Source organism: Mustela nivalis (assembly GCF_964662115.1).
Source record: "Mustela nivalis genome assembly, chromosome: 5".
NCBI classification, from domain to species: domain Eukaryota; kingdom Metazoa; phylum Chordata; class Mammalia; order Carnivora; family Mustelidae; genus Mustela; species Mustela nivalis.
In genome coordinates, this window is record NC_139024.1 from 82830492 (window position 1) to 82847215 (window position 16724).

A 16724-nucleotide genomic window follows, 5' to 3' on the forward strand; every position below is an offset into this window, starting at 1 on the left:
AAGCGCGTGCACATGTACAGGGGCTAGTATAGCAACGGATCCCAGGCAGGCCCTCACTCTACCTGTTACAGCTCAGAGGAGTGGGATGAACCAGAATGGTCAGGGAAGTCTTCCTGGAGGAGGTGAAGCTTCATATAGGTCCTGAAAGATGAAGGGGGAGGAATGGGGGTGCATGTGGGGTGAAAAGGACTGCCCGAGCAGAGACTGGGGGGATGGGGTCAGCTGTGGGGTGTTATCGATGGGGAGAAATTCCTAAACCCTTCACTTCCTAAACCCTTCCTAGTGTCCCCAGAACAGGAGACGAGAAGGCTCCAGACGTCCAGGCAGTCTCCTCTGAAGAGGCTCCCCTGCCCAGACTGTTTGGGGAAGGGGATAACTGGGACCAGCTCCTGAAAGACTTCAACACCTCCGCGCACAGAGCCTTGCAGCTCTCCTGGAGCCCGCCTCCAACCCCGAGGACGCCCTCAGGCCCCCAGACACCCCGAGTAGTCAGGCAGATCTCCATCTCAGAGCCACACGCTTTGCTGCTTGGTCAGGAGGCACCTTCAGATCGGGACAGTGCTCCAAGGAGCCCCACTGGGATGCCCCCCAGGGCTGAGGAAGGCAAAGGAGTGGGCCAGGATGGGCAGGAGAACAGCCCAGGGCAACCTGTCCAGCCTCAGAGCCTGGAACCTGAGGAGGAGTCAGGACCTGGCCCCGAGGCCCCCTCCCACTGGAGCTTCCCAGGGGCCCCAACTAGTGAGTCAGGGAGCCTGGTGGCAGCTGCCCTCAAAGTGCTTGTTCCTTTGGAGGATGCACCCCCTCCCCAGGTGACCTCCCCCCATCCCCAGGCCCCACCTGGGTCCAGAGAACAGCTCCAGGCCTCACACCCAGATGACAAGACCCCTGGGTCTGAGCCTGTCCCAGACAAGTTGCCCAGGCAGAGCGAGGCCCTCTGTCAGGACCCGCACGGCCCCGGCTCTGAGCCAGGACTGGGGTTGCCAGGGGCCAGAGCCCTCATGCCAGGGGTGGCTGGGCTCTCCCAGAATCTGGAGCCTGGAGGTCAGCCTCCTGCAGAGGGACCAGAGTGTGCCCAGCTGGGCCCTGGCATGCAGGAGGGGGCGCCAAGAGAAGCTCATGGCCAGGCCCCTGGTCCAGATGGGCTGCCTGCACTTTCTCACAAGCATCTAGAAGAGCCCAGGGTGGAAGAAAGGAAACAAGTGGGCCAAGGAGGGCCAGACCTCTGTCCAGAGGAATCAAGTGAGGCCCATGGTCTGAAAGCTGGGCATCCAGAACTCTCCGAGCGAGATCATGGGTCTACTCCTCTCGAGTATGACATATCATGGGCTGAGGCTGAAGCAGAAGCTCGTAGAACACAGCCACCTCCCCGGGACTCTCCCCAGGAAGAGGCTCAGCCTAGGGGTGGAGCAGGACCCCAGGAGCACACGCAGAGCCCCCCAACCATGGCTGAACTGGAAACCCAACCCATGGCCTCACCTGCAATTGCTCGTGCGGAAGAACAAGGCTCCCTTCGGTCCACGCAGCCGACGGTGGAGAACAGGCCTCCAGACCCAGGAACTGACTCCAGGGAGGCTGCGCCAACCTCACCCCCAGGGTCTGCCACTGGCAGTGAGACTCCTGCCGACCCTGATTACCTCTTCCATGTCATCTTCCTGGGAGACTCAAACGTGGGCAAAACATCCTTCCTGCACCTGTTGCACCAGAACTCTTTCGCCACCGGGCTGACTGCCACCGTGGGTAAGAGCCCACCTGGGAAGGGAGGTTGTGGAGGGAGGGGAGACCCAGGGCCAAGGAGGGGAAGGGGGGCCACAGAGAGCCATTTCCCCCCAGGGAAGCTGCGGATTCTGTCCTGGCCATAGGCCCTGCATTAGACTTTATTTTATATGGGCATAATCTTACTATTTTACTAATTATCTCTAATTATAGGTAATTTGCTTGCTGCATTGATCTGATTAGCTTATAATGTGCCCCATCAACAAAGCACCCTGCAATTTAGGTGCCAGAGCCGGTTGCTGGCAAAAACAAGCAAGTCCCCACCCACGTGGCTTGTGGGCAGGCCACCACAGGGTCCACGTTACTTGCCTTTGTCCACAATTCCCCTCAGCCCTCTCTGCTCCCCAGCCCTGTCCACCAGGCTGGGGCAGGAAGCTGCCTCGGGCAGGCTGAGTAACTTACACAGAATGTATTTCTAGAGTATGGTGAGTTAGAAACAGATACCTGAGTTCAAATCCCATCTCTGCCCCTGACTAGTAGGATAAACTTGGGCTGATTATTAACCCCTCTGAGCTCCCAAACCCTCACCTGCATGAGAGGGACAAGAGCACTGGCTTCCTAGAATAATTGTAAGGATAAGTCAGTTACTACATGTCAAGCTTTTAGAATAGTATCTGGCATGTGGCACCGGCTCAATAAATATTATTTTTATTGCTGTTATTATAAGTTAATATTTGATCGTGTCTAATTCAGTGGCCTGTGCCTGTGAGATGTCACCAAACACAAAGACTCCTCTCCCTACAAACGTTGGGATCTGTGACCACTTGGCAATGTGTAGAGCCTCAGAAATGCAAGCTCAGGAATGAAGAGGGGCTCGCTTAGGCACAGGTCTGGGGGATCCGTGTGTTTGTGTCCTCAGGGTGCATATGCCGACTGGAGACCAGGGCCAGAGCCGTGGGTAAATGACTGTCTTCATGCAAGAGAGGCTCCAAGATAGGTTCTCCAATTTTTCTCTAAGAATCCTCACCTGGGGAACCAGTTAAAAATTCAATGTCCTGGGGAATGAGATCCCATAGCAGGCCTAGTCTGCTGTAGGGCAGGGTCACAGGCTCTGCAAGGCCACCATTATGCATCACTGAAGGTCCTGGTTACTGACCACCTACAGCGCACCAAAGCATCTTCAAGCCTCCTTCCTTTCAAAAGCCCTCCTTAGATAACTGACCTGCCCCCATTATTATGTGATAAGAAGGTTCCACAAAATTCAATCAAGAAAAACACAGGTTGTATAATTGTAAAAAGACGGGACAAGCCTGCTTGCCCTGCTGACCAGCTGGGCGTCTCCAGGATGGGCTGTGGGGGGGTGGTGGTGGTGAGGATGGTGGTGAGCCACATCTGTCCTGGTGCCAGCTGCGGTTTGGCACCTCCTGGTGGCTATCATCCATTGAGCTTCATTATTAATGGGGTGGATTCTGGCTTCCCCAGTGAAGAACATTTCCACAATTGGCCTCACCGCCTCCATTCCCACCCCCCCTCTCGGAAGATAAGAACTCCAGCCTGCTGGCATTAGAGAATGGGGCTTCGTGGAGGACCAGAGCCAGAAACAACTGAGTTACAGCTGAAGGTGCATTTTTGGCCAGGCTTTTCCATATCCCCATTCTACTGATGAGGGAAACAGATCATTGAGGACCTGGTTAAGGGTCCTGCCCTCACTGGGGTGCAAAGTTCAGACCCACAGTCTCCTGCTTTCAGGGCACATGCCTCACCCCAGAAGAGTTAGCCTGTGTTGAGTTCAGCATGCCCGTCTCCGAAGGGCAGCTCATGTACGCATGTATGCTAGCAGATTCCTTGGGGAGGAGATGACTGTTATATTCTTAGCGCTTTGCGTGGTTAAGTTCTAACATGTTTTGGGAACAGCACAGGGGCCACGTGGCTGGATTGGGGAGGGGGTGGGCAGGGAGGTGGGACCGTAATGGCAGTGGGAGTAATGGCAGAGTTAGGAAAGGCGATGCGTACTTGTTAGAGTCCTTCATACACTACATGGTAAGGAGTTAAGCCAAGGCTGGATATTATGGGGCAGGGGGCTGGGTCAGATAATCTCTGGTTCCTACAGACCCTGGGCTTCCTAAGACGTCCAGGAAAGACGGCAATAAAGGGAAATGGATGCTACAGGCAAACTTTTGCTTCACATTTTGCCAAGTCAGGTGCCCACGCTGCCACTTCCTGTGGAGGGCATGGGGGTTGGGGCAAGGTTTCAACCACCGCTAGGGGCCGCAGCAGGTAGAAAGGTCTCTGATAGCTCAGGGCTGGTATGAGGAGGCACCCCGTTCCCCCAAGCTGCTCTGGGGTCTGCCATGGGCTCTGCTGCCTCAGGGCTCCCATAGGAAACGGAGTGGGGATGGAGAAGAAGTCCTCCATCACTCCCTATTCTGCCTAAATTCTTTGGGGGTTGCCAGGAAGTTGCACCCCCAAAGCTTCTAACCCCCCCCTGGGATTTCACTATTACCTTTCTATTTCCAGGGATGAGAAGGGTCTGGAAGCATGACCACGGCAGGGTGGGGGGCTGTAAACCTTGAAGGGCTGTGGCTCAGGGAGAAGAGAATAATGATAAAAGGATCACCTCCAGAGCACCCGCCCCCAAGCCAAACCTCAAACATGGGTCATTCAGTCCTCCCCTGCAATGTAGCTCTTTTTATTTTATTCTTTTTTTTTCTTATAGATAGTTCTTAAATTTATTTTATTTATTTGGAAATAAGCTCTACCCCAATGTAGGGCTTGAACTTATGACCCTGGTCTTTTTTATATTGTCACTTTGAGAATGAGGAGGGGAGACTCAGAGAGGTAAAGCAACCTGCCTGAGGTCACACAGCTGGTACAGCAGCAGTGGGTAGACAGCTCCCAGCGCCATCGGTCATCTCTGAAGCCAGTGCTCTCCCCACCCTCCCAGGCTGCCTGTTTCTACCCTGCTGCCTGGTTGCAAGGGGAAGACCCAAGCCATAATCAGGAATGAAACAGGGAGTATTATAAAAATAAAATAGTGACATTTATAAAGATAAAATAATCACACTGGTTGTCCAGAGTGACCTGAGGAATAACCGTTGCTGTGCAGTTGGGAAGACAGCTATGTTCACAGAGGTTAAAAAAAAAAAAAAAAAAAAAGCAAGGTGCCTCGAATTGGCACTGACCGTGAGGGTATGGGAGTACTGCAGGGACCGTGAACCCCACAGGCTAGGGGTCAGGACAGACCTCTTGGAGGATATGGTCTCTTGAGTATGGATGGGATTTGGAGAGCCAAGGGGAAGGAAGCCCAGCAGCCAGAGGGGCTGGTGTTGGGGACGGGTACATCCTGGGGCAGGTTTGGCCTGGAAGTCCTGGTTGAGAACTTAGAAGCAGGCCTGATGCCCCTCTGTGTGTCCTAGGAGTGGATTTTCGGGTCAAAACTCTGCTGGTGGACAACAAATGCTTCGTGCTGCAGCTCTGGGACACAGCTGGCCAGGAAAGGTAACGGGGACCATCCGCATTGCTGGGTCCCCAGGCTGAGCCGGAGGCGCAGAGGGATAGAGAGCAGCCCTGATCTTGAAGACTCCAGCATAGGCAAGAGACAACCAAGGGCCCAAAAGGCATCCACCCCCTAAGGACTGAGAAGTTCAGGGAGGAAGCAGGGAGTTGAGATCCAGCTGGCTGACCAAGGGGGCAGGAGAGCCAGAGGCCCCATGGCCTAACATCCCCACGTGGCCCTCAGGGGACAACTGCCTGATCTCCTATCCTTCCAAAACACTGGCCCGCCCCTTTATAGCTAGGCAGTAGTGGTCATAATTTACAAGGCACCTTTTCTTTGACCCAGCATTTCCACTTCCAAAAATTCATTCTGCTGAACTCATCCATGACCGTAAGAGGAACATGGCCACAGTAGCGTGGTTTTATGTTGTGAAGCACAAGGAACAGTCTAAACAGGAGGCAGGGAAGACCTGCCGAGTCAGGATCTAGCTGCACAATCCGTAGAATATTAGGAAGTCACAAAGACAGACTGTGGACTCTCTCTATGTACCAACAGGGAAACCCCTCCAAGACACTTTGTTTTTGGGTTTTTTTGAAAGGTTTTATTTATTTATTTGAAAGAGAGAAAGGGAGAGAGAGAAAGCATGAGTGGGGAGGGGCAGAGGGAGAGGTAGAAGCAGGCTCCCTGCTGAGCACAGAGCCCCACATGGGGTTCGATCCTGGGACTCCAGTATCATGACCTGAGCCGAAGTCAGACACTTAACCAACTGAGCCACCGAAGGGCCCCTCCAAGACGTTTTATTAACTGGAAAAGGCAAAGTGCAGATTACTGAATATTAGTGATACAGTGAGTGTTTTACACTGTATTTGTGTTTAACGGGAGAAAAGGGTCTGTGTGTGGATGTGTATATGTATATGGTGTGCACGGACGCATACGTACATTTATGTATATTCATAAATTTCCTCTGCAAACTGGTATCACTCAGCTGCCTCTGGGGAGGGGGGACTGAGTGGTGGGGATAGCGGGGGTGGGGTTGGGGGAGAGGGATGCCAGAATTTTCACTGGGTACTCTTGGGTACCTTTTGAAATTCAAGCCATGAGAACAGTTACCTATTCAACAATCATACTGCAAGAAGGAAAACGTCTGCACACTCTACGTGGGCAGCAATTAGAGGCAGGAAGGGTTAAGCCTCCCACTTTGCAGATGAAGTAGCTGAGGCCCTAGGGCTAGGGATCCACCCACCAGGCATAGCCTCAGGCAGACTGTCTGGGCAGGTACCACAGCATGACTCGGCAGCTGCTCCGCAAGGCAGATGGAGTGGTTCTCATGTACGACATCACCTCTCAGGAGAGCTTTGCCCACGTGCGCTACTGGCTGGAATGTCTCCGGGTAAGCGGCCATCTTGGCTACCTGCAGACGGCTGTTGGGTTTGGCCCTGGTTTGTGGAGTCAAGAAGGAAGTTGTACCCTTGCCCTCGCCCCCTTTTTTCCCAGGATTACAAATGACATGACAGACATGTGGGTGATGTGACCTACTGAGGGCATGTGTGGCAGGATAAGCTGGGAGCATAGTCATAGGAAGAAACCACAACCACAAAGTACAGCCTCCAAAACAAACTACTTGCTCTATCCTCTGAACATTTCTTTCCTATATACAGCAGCTTGGTGATGTCTTCTTAACACCTGGGGATAATGTAAGTCTAGTACCACTCTAGGTGAAAATTCCTCTTTCTGCACATCTCTAGTTCTTTCCCTCATGTACTTAATTGATATATATATACTGAATATCCAATAACATATACTGAAATTCTGCAGTATGTACTAGCACAGCAGAGGGATATGAAGAAAGGCATGTTGTCTTCTCTCTGGAAGTTCTAGTCCAGTTGAAGAGAGCAAAAGCAGAAACTGCTCAAGGAGCCTGGGCTCTGGGTCTGACAGGACCTAGGTTTGAATCCCAACTCCCCTGCCCCAGCTCTATCATCTTGGACAAGTGACTTAACTTCTCTGAACTTCAATTTTCCAACTTCTCTCCTACAGTTGTTAGGATTACCTGATAAAATTGTCTTGAGAACAACACTGGGTACACAGTAAGCACTCAGTAAACAGAAGCTAGTAGTAATAGTCACTGTCATTACCATGAAACAATTAGGAAACAAGCCAAGCCAGCCTGTGTAATCAAGCACTGGGCTGTTCAGTACAGGCAGGAAGAGAGGAACATGGGCAGGAACAATCCTGGAAGGCTTCCTGGGAGAGGTACCTTTGAGGCTGGCCTTGGAAAATGGGTGACATGTTTGTAGGCAGAAAGGAGGGGCAGCCTTACTGTAGCTTGAAGGGAAAAAGTCATGGGTGGGGAAAGGGTGTGGAGTGAGTGTGACACGGAAAGGTGGTGGAGGGGGTGTGTACCCTGTCAGCTTCCTGGAGGGCAGGGCCAAATCCAGCCTAGGGCCTGGCATAGCAGAGCAGGCCTTCAACATGTGTAGCTGAGGGCGTATGTTCTATACGCAGGAATCAGGGCCCGACGGGGTGGTTATCCTTCTCCTGGGAAACAAGACGGATTGTGAGGAGGAGCGGCAGGTGCCCATCGAGGCCGGACAGCAACTGGCCCAGGTGAGCACCTGGACATCAGCCCCCCACCCAGCCTGAACTGGGCAGACCTCTCCCTGGAGTGTAGTGAATAGGTTCCCCTCGCCTGGGCAACTGAGAAGGATCCACTCTCCATTCCTGCCCCTCCCTGCCAAAGGCCAGGTCAGAGTGGACAGCAGCCTGGCCACCTCCGCCTCCCACTCTTCCCTGATCTCAAACCCAAACATGAGGCTCTCCTGGCGGGCATGACATTGACCTCACATTGAATTAGCAGATCCCCACACAACATTCTGACCTATATAAAAATATCTTCAGAGTAAAAAAAGGTTTTAAAAGCTTCACTTAAAAATCCCAATCAAATCTTCATTTTCTCTCCGGTCTCTAATTAACATCACCTTCCTTCTAATTTATTCTATCTTGGGACCCAAATTCTTCCCTGACAAGATTGCATCAAAAGCCCCACCAGTGGGGCTGCCCCATCCACTGGGGCAGACAGTGAATACTATTTATTTATGAATAGAAGTTGACCACATTCCAGAAACTCTGGAGAATAATAAGGAAGGAAAAAAGAACCCAGCCCTTACCCCACCCCTCTGCCACAACCCCTCTTGGCATTTCCATACTGTGTATCTTGCTTCTTCTCCTCTCCTTTCTCATCATCGTGGCTCCTTGGTTAGTGGGATTTTTTCCCCCCTTAAATGTAGTGGCTCATCTCTTTGACACAGTAATTCCTCCTCTAGCAATTTATCCTAAGAAAAGAATCAGAAGTAATAATCCCTAAAAGAACAGCATAATGGATACCTGCGTATAATGTATAATCAAGCATGTTTCCAGAAGGATGTTCTTTACAGTATTATTTATAACAAACATTTGGCAGCAGTTGGTGGTTAAGCTGTGGAGGTTCATGTGAGAGGCTGGATTTGCCATCAAGAATCCTGTCCTGGAAAAATATCTGAGGGCGTGGAGGAAATGCTTACAATGAAACGTGAAGTCAGAAGAGCAGCTGCAAGTCCAGGCTTAGGTGGGGTTGAACCCCGCGAGGTCGCTGATGTCCAACCGGGGACTGCCTGAGCCCCAGGTTCCTGGTTCCTGGACTTTAATCCAACAGCACGATGACCTGGAGCCCACTCACCCCCAGGAAATGGGTTCTGTAAAACAGAATGGAAATACATATCAAACGCTAACAGGAGGGGTTTATATTTTGCTCTTAACACTTTCTGAATGCTCTATGTTCCAATATTACGTCCCCCCCGCCGAGTTGAGTATTTTCGAAATTAAAAAACAAACAAAAAAACTAATAGTTTAAAATGTCCCCAGGGACATTTCTCCAAGTCGAGACACAGGTTTTCCACCGTCATTCTGAGAGGAGGCTGTGGAAAGTCTCTGGGGTGGCATGTTTGACAGGTGGCCAGCCAGGCTGGGGGTGGGGTGGGGCGCCGGAGCGGGGGAGGGGCGCATTGGGTGGGGCTCCGTCTGATGGCTGGGGGGTGGGAGGGGCTGCCGCTGGGACGCTCAGTGGGCTCCCACACATCTGTCTGTCTGCAGGAGCTGGGGGTCTCCTTCAGTGAGTGTAGCGCCGCCTTGGGTCACAACATCCTGGAGCCCGTGGTGAACCTGGCCCGGTGAGTGCCACCCCACTGCTCCCCACCCAGAGTCCCCTGGGCAGCCTCCAGAGCCCTCCTGTGGGAAGGGAAGGCCTGCTCTGAGGAAGCGCCTTGAAGCCACAGGGCTCACCCTCTGGGGAAGGAGAGAGAGCACTGTGGGGAGAGTCTGAGTGGAGCTCTACCGTCCCAAGGACAGTATCACCTCCTGAAAGCGTCACTCGGCTTTCTCATCTGCTCTCTACCTTCTCGTAACTTCCACTAGATTTATTAATTTTTTTAAGAAGTTTTTATTTTTATTTATTTACTTAAGTGGTCTCTATACCCAATGCAGGGCTCGCACTCATGACCCCAAGATCGCCAGTCATGGCCCTTCCGACTGAGCCAGCCAGGCGTCCCAGTTTCCACCAGATTTAGAATAAAACCAAATGCTGGGAAATGGCCCTCATGGTTGGAGGTCGGGTCGTTTGTGACATGCACACTCACTCACTCAGCTTCAGCCCCTCGGAGGGGCCCTCCCTGGCCACTCTCCGACCCACCATTTTTCTGGATCCTCGTCCCCTGTTTGTGTCCTTCAAAGCCCCTCTGGACAAATTGTAATTATACATGCAGCTGTCTGGTTTCTGGTTGCTGTCTGCCGCCTGCTGGGGGCTGTGGCTCTAGGAGGGCTGGGCTGAGTCTGTTTTGTCCAGCCCTCTCCCTCCACACCCAGGGCCTGGCACATACTGGGAGCCCAATAAAAGATGGAAATGAGTAAGGTGGAAGGGACCCTAGGTTAGATGATCTGGAAGCCCCTTCTCTGACAAAGCAGCAAGGGTGAGTCTGGGAAACCGCTCACCTGATCACTGGATAGCCTCTGATGGACAACTGCTGGACAGTTTCCCTTTGCTTTAGGACAAAAGCCAAAGTTCCTGAATGAGGCTTCCAGGCCCCCAGGGCCCTGAACCCCTATAGCCTCAAGGCTTCTTTCTTCTTTCTTTAGGCTTTGTGATTCTGCACAGTGGCCCACACTCAGTAAATCTATCATGAATGAATGAATGAGCGTCTTTTATTTACCCAGCCTCCAAGCTCTCTCTCTTTCTCACTGAACCTTTGCCCTCAGCCAGGAATGCACCCCCCCTTTTCTGCTAGCGAACCCCTATCCAATGCTTGGTCTCAGCTCTGACACTGTCTCCTTCCTCCCTAAATCCTTTGAGAAACTTCGAGGACACGTCCCTGTGTGTGCTTCTTTATTCCTAGGTTCTGATGGCCCCTTCTCTCTCTGTCGCCTCACCTCCCAAGGCAAGGACATTGCTGGCCTTATTGTCCTATTCAGAGTCCCTTGCACAATGGCCGGCACACAGGAGGCTGGAAAGAAGGCTAGGAAAGTGACAGGCCAAAGTCTCTGTGGCCCTGTTTTTCGAGTGCTGTGTGGGATGCAGCACAGGAGCAGGGCAAGTGGGAAGAGAGGAAGCTTGGGGGGCAATCCCCCGGTCCCCCAGCTGCACCCACGGGCCCCTCCCTGCTGCCCCTCAAGGTGAAACAGAGGATTGATGTGTGGTGTCTCCATACAGGTCACTCAAGATGCAGGAAGACCGCCTGAAGGACTCCCTTGTGGAGGTGACCCCCAAAAGGCCAAAGAAGAGAGCTGGCTGCTGCTTCTGACCCTCCGGCCCAGCCATAGGTGGGGGAGATGACCACCCCCCCCATTCTTGCTCCCCAGATCCTGTCCCACCTTACCTGGATGCAGCAGTGACAGAGATGGCCAGCTTGGAAGTTCAGGGAATCCCCCATCAGGTCAAGACTTGGATCCCAGGGCAGGGACTGCACTAACTCTGCCCTTTGCGCTCTGAAGAAGGATTTGAGGGGGTGCTGGGTCATGGCAGTAGTGCTTAAAACTCTCGAAAGAATGGTAAAGTCAAGAAAAATGAATTAAGGCAAACACACCATATCATTGGCCACACATCTCTGTGGGGGAAAATTATAGGGTGAATGTGTGGGGGTGTCATTACCCTTCTGATATGTATTTGTATTTCTAGATCTTCTGCAGTGCCTAGGTATTCCTTATAGAATGCGAAATAAAAATAAACGTCAAGGGGAGGGAAAGAATCTTCTAGAGGAGCTTGCTTTGGTGCTGATTACTAATTGCTACAACCTGTTAATTACAAAACACTTTATTAAAGAGGCCCCACTCTTCTGTGCCTGCCGAAACTTGTGAACCTTGTCTCACTCACCACCTGTTTGCAAGCATCAAGGTTCTTCCGAGCAGAATCCGATTCCTGGGGAAGAACGGTGTTCTGATGGCCCCCTAAAGGCCCCATTTCCCCTGTCTCTCTGAGCCCCGACCCCACTCCCTTTCCCTAAGACCTGCCTCTAAGGGGTCATATTTGGGGATCCCACCCCCTGCTCCAATGCCACAATGTCACCTGGTGCAGCCCTCTGCCCAGAGGTGCAGCCAAAAGGGTGGCTGGGGTGGCCGGGGGAGAAGCAGGGAAACTAGGTTCAGATCACTTTGGGGCTCCTCTTCAGAGCTTTTGTTGAAGTTCCCAGAACTGCCTGCCATTCATCTCCCGGAAGGTGGCTGCCCTTGATAAGCTGGGATGGGGTCCTCAGTGCCCTTAAGGAGCCTGCTTTGAGAGCCTTAGGGTGATGGTCCCTCAGAGTTGGACTATCTTCTGTCATGTTTGCTGCCACTGTCACTGCCAGTGCCACTGCCACTGTCATCTTACTGTTAACCACAATGACGCTCGCCAGCGCCTGCAGTCTGGTGCGTGCAAAAGGCTGAGCTTGTGCTGATTACTTTGTAATCAATCATTCAGCACTGGGGAATCAGAGGACACCCCACTTTCACAGAGACAAGCAGAGAGAGTTCAAGAGAAAGTGGTACAGAGCGAGAGACTGCAGGAGAGAGAAAGGGCAGGAGGCAGAAGACAGAGGCTTCCCCTGGCTTAATCAGTCTCCAATCTGCACCCCATCCCCTCTGCACAGTTCCAAAAGGAATGTCTCTGCAGCAGTGAGCTCTTTGTCATTAGAGGCATACAAGGGGAAGTCGGGGGACACTTTGGCAAGAGGCAAGGTAGAAAAGGTTCAGACAACAGAAGCGACCAGAGGTTGGATCAGATGCCCTAATGGACCCCATTCAGCCTCTAGTCAACATGCAGGATGATTTCCTGATCTAGCGAGTTCTCTTACTGGCCTCCCTCACCGATTCTTTCTTACCCCCAATATCTTCTCCCTTTCCGGATCCTCTCCGTCAGCCCACAAGCTTCCCCCTGCTCTGAGCAGTTTCTAGGCTATCATAGGTTCTAAGATAGACAGGGAGAGGTGGGCTGGAGTGAGTGACGCCTGGCCACTGGTGAGGGAGGAGGACAGGTTCTGCTGTTGCTAATGGCTGTCTCTGGGGCCTAGGGACCTGGCAGGCTCCAACATCTCTGTCCTGTAGGCCAGTGAGTTAATGAGGCAGGTAAGCAGGGTGTGATTCCTGGGGGAACCAGAAAAGAGGATAGAGCCCCTGGCCTTCAGGGGGACCTGGTACAGAAGTGGCCCTCAGGCCTGCCCTCCTCCCCATCTCAGCTGTGCCCCAGCTGTGGGCAGCCAGCTCAGGTTCCTTAGAAGTGGGGTGCGAGAAGGGACCAAACACTTGCCCGGAACCATCTCTCGACTTTCTCTGGCAAGATCCAGCTTCTGTGCAGAGCAGAGGTGTGGAGGGGCCCAGCAAGCAGGAGTCAGCAAGCAGGGGCCGGAACCTCCAAGGAGTGCGAGGCCCGTGAGGAGAGCAGCAGGAGGGACTCAAGGTGGACTTCAGAGTGAACTTCCAGACAAGTGGTGAGTTCTCAGGGCATGTCTGCCAAGGGGGGCTCTGGTCACACCTTAGCTTGAGGCTGATTGAGAAAAGGAGGGTGGGACTGGGCTGATGGGGCTCAAGATGTGGAGGGAGAAGGGGAGGGCAAGGTGGACAGAATGGAGCCTGGACAGAGGTGTTGGGCAAGAGAGCTTTTGGAGCCGAGGATGGGCAGGAGCAGAACAGCCCTCATTTACAAAGCACTTACTTCACGTCAGGCAATACTCCGAGCACCTAACGTGTACGATTTAATCCTCGCATCAACCCTGTGAGATGGGGCTTGTTTATCCCCACTTTACAGATGAGGAAAAGGAGGCACAGAGGATAAGTCGCTTGTCCACAGTCAACACAGCTAGCAAGTGGTGTGGAGGGGCTTTGAACCCAGGCTCCAGCCGCCACAAGCTTCACCACCAAGTTAGGGGGCTTTTTACAGGACGGTATGGATGCTTAGGTGGTGCAGGGACCAGGTCCTGGATCCTTTCTTTCCCTCCACTCCCTTCTATGGTGTCATCGGCAGGCAGGGCCAGGTGGAAGAAAAACAAAAACAAAAACAAAAAAGAGTTACACATGCTGAGAGAAGGACATGATTGTAGCATTTATCCAGGGCAGTTAAGGTTTGGGGCTGGTCCCTTGGTTCCTCCGTCCCCTGCAGTCCCTGGAAGGTGCTGGAGAGCCCGAGAGGTAGTAGTGGCAGAATTTGCCCTAGCTTTCTCCTGTCTCTTCTCAGCTGTCCTCAGCCAAGTTGCTGCCCTGGGACCCCAGAGACCAAGCAAGTCTCCTCCAGGTGGGGCTCTGCAGGAGGGCATCTGTGGACCTCCCAGCCTAGGCTCCAAGCCAGCTAGACAGGGGTCTCTCCAGACTCCCCTTCTTCAGCATAAGAGAAAAGAGAATGGGGACTAGAATCAGGACTCCACAGGGCTGTTGTGCTTGCTGCTGGTTCAGGGTAAATACTCGGAAATATTTAATTATTGAGTCAATGGGCAAGTCTCATCCCAAGAAAGCTAGGGACTCTGGTCCCGTTCTGTGGGGTGGCAGGTGGAGACGCTGGTCCCTCGGCTGACTCTGGAATGTCTAGATCCCATTTCCCACCCTGACTCCTCTTAATCGGGGTCTCCCCAGGTCCTCAGCATGTAGGATGAAGTGGGGGTGAGGAGGAAGGTGGGGTGCATCGCTTCCCCCAACCCTGCAAGGTAACCAGCACAGCACAACCACAGAGGGCAGTCTGTTCCAAGCTGGTCTGCCCTGGACAGTCCTCTGGGATCTTTCAAAAATGCCAAAGCCCAGACCAGCTAAATCCCGTCCCTGGGGTGGGACTTGTGGATCAGGATTTTTGAAACTCCCCAGGTAATCCCACTGTGCAGACAAGCTTGGGAACCCCTGGGAGGGGGCTGCATGCCATCTCAAAGCCCCTGCATATCTACTTCTTGCTTGAACCTCTAATATCTGCCTATTTCATTGGCAGGCAAGGTTTTGTTAAAAAAAATACACATACACACACACACACATATATATAGCGGCACGTGGGCGGCTCAGTCAGTTGAGCGTCTGACTCTGGATTTCGGCTCAGGTTATGATCTCCACATTGAGACTGAGCCCGTGTGGGGCTCTGTGCTCAGCAGGGAGTCAGCTTCTCTGCCTCTGCCCCTCCCCCAACTCTCTAAATAAATAAATAAAATCTAAAAAAATATGTGTGTGTGTGTGCACACATACATGGATTCACACACCCCAAATTCAATTTGTACCCCCTGCAGAAACTGTAGAAATAATTACAAAGAGGAAAATGAAAACCTGAACCTCACGATTTTGTAGCAGTGACTGTTGACATCTGTTTTCCTTGATTTCCTTCCTTCTTGATGGTTGAGGAAACTGAGGTAGGGAAACTGGGTAACTTTTCCCAAAGTCACAGAGCTACAAAGTAGCAGAGTCAGGATTTGAACCTGGGGCCCTGACGGAGCCCGTCGGGTCGGGCGTCATGAGGTCTCAGGGGACTAATTCCGGGCAAGGGCCCCCACTGGATGTAGGGGGCTGTGAAAGGGGAAGGTGCTCTACAGGGAAAGAGGAAGGTGGCCCTCAGGCTGGTTTTCGACACTGTCCTTGTGTGTCCAGGGCAGGGGAATGGAGCCCAACTCCACGTTCACGGCCACCGGACTCACAGCCACACCCGAGCGATGGCTCCGACTCCTCTTCGCCGGGCTGTGCGGCCTCATCCTGCTGGTGGGGCTGCCGGCCAATGGACTGATGCTGCTCGTGGCAGGCCGGGACTCAGGCACCTCCCGGCCGCTCCGCGCCCTGACCAACAGCCTCATGGTGAACGTCACACTGTCCGACCTGCTCTTCGTGGTCTACGTGGTGCCCGTGCTGCTGCTGAGCTTCCTGCGGCGCGACTGGTGGCTGGGCCCTGTCATCTGCACTGCCAGCCAGGCCACCAACAATGCTACCATGTTCTGTACCTTCTACAGCATGGTGGCCACGGCTTTTCTGCGCCACGTGGCTGTGGCCCGGCCTGAAGTGGCCCTCTCCGCTGGCCGAGGCACCCGCCTGCTTCTCTGTGGGGCCATGTGGGTCCTGGGCGTCACCGCCTCGTTGCCCAACTGGCTGTTCCAGAGAGTGGTGGTGGAGGAGGGGGCAGTGGGGACCCGGGCCTGCCTCCTGCTCCTGAGCCCTGCAGGGACCTCCTGTTACTTCACCCTGCTGGGAGCCCTGGCCTTCCTGCCTTGTGTGGGGGGGCTGGGCTGCTCTTTCAGCCATGTGGGCTGGCTCATGCGGACACAGCCTCGTGGCCCCAGTGGGGAGAGCATCCAGGAGCACAGGGAGAACACAGCATTCATCCTGGTGGTGCTGGGGGCCTTTGTGCTGATGTGGGGGCCCTGCTCCGTGCTGGGCTATGTGGCAGCTGTGGGTGGCCTGCCTGTCACGCCAGCGGCTTTTGTGGCATCCAGCCTCTGCACTATCCTGGCCTACTCCAATTGTGCCGTGAGCCCCATTCTTTGCTTCTACCTCTCCCGCCCCTTCCAGGCAGGGCTCAGGGATGTCTTCTGCAGGCCCACAGCCGCCACCCACCCTGAGGGTATGGGCGGGGCCGGTATGGTGCTGGAGAGCATCCAGCTGGGCCAGGACAGGGCCTGAGGAGGCCTTATGGATTCCGGGGGGCGGGGTGGGGGGAGCAGGGGTGCTGGTCTGAGAAGATAGGCTGATGGGAGAGAGGGCTGAGAGTCAAGAGGGGTGGGAAGACGCTTAGGGACACTAGAGCCTATCCCCTCCATTTTACCAACGGGGAGACTGAGATCCAGAGAGGGCAGGTGACCCAGCCAAGGAGACACAGCAACCGAAATGGTGACTGGATTGATGCTCCTGTCCCGCCTTGGGACTCAGCTCCCTGTAGACTCTACCACTTTCTAGTTGTATGATCTTGAACAAGTCCCTTCACCTCTCTCTGACTCTTTTCTCTCATCTGGGGTAGTGATCATACCCTTCTTCATAGCATTGTTATAAAGACAAACATAACATATAA

The 16724-nt window shown here is 53.3% G+C and overlaps 2 protein-coding genes across 6 annotated transcripts in view; both read left to right on the top strand.

The window, feature by feature from the left end:
- The window catches only part of RAB44 (RAB44, member RAS oncogene family), a 32283-nt gene extending 20700 nt beyond the window's left edge, over positions 1-11583 (top strand). For 3 of the 5 annotated variants that reach the window (XM_082730961.1, XM_082730962.1, XM_082730965.1), the window contains 6 exons: positions 284-1737; positions 5130-5211; positions 6485-6599; positions 7715-7816; positions 9338-9414; positions 10947-11583. In XM_082730961.1, the coding sequence (XP_082587087.1) occupies positions 284-1737; positions 5130-5211; positions 6485-6599; positions 7715-7816; positions 9338-9414; positions 10947-11037 (1921 nt within the window). In that variant the 3' untranslated portion in view covers positions 11038-11583. The remainder of the gene's footprint in view (positions 1-283; positions 1738-5129; positions 5212-6484; positions 6600-7714; positions 7817-9337; positions 9415-10946) is intronic. The other 2 variants (XM_082730963.1, XM_082730964.1) reach the window with 1 other exon arrangement.
- A 1464-nt stretch (positions 11584-13047) lies between these two features.
- LOC309864961 (allatostatin-A receptor-like) lies at positions 13048-16724 on the top strand. The gene is made up of 2 exons (XM_082730966.1): positions 13048-13197; positions 15320-16724. Exon 2 carries the CDS (start codon positions 15329-15331, stop codon positions 16337-16339), a length of 1011 nt encoding a protein of 336 aa, XP_082587092.1. The 5' UTR covers positions 13048-13197; positions 15320-15328; the 3' UTR covers positions 16340-16724.

Bases quoted from the DNA above. Each gene is read 5' to 3' on its own strand.
- LOC309864961 (XM_082730966.1), top strand. From the start codon at position 15,329: ATGGAGCCCAACTCCACGTTCACGGCCACCGGACTCACAGCCACACCC.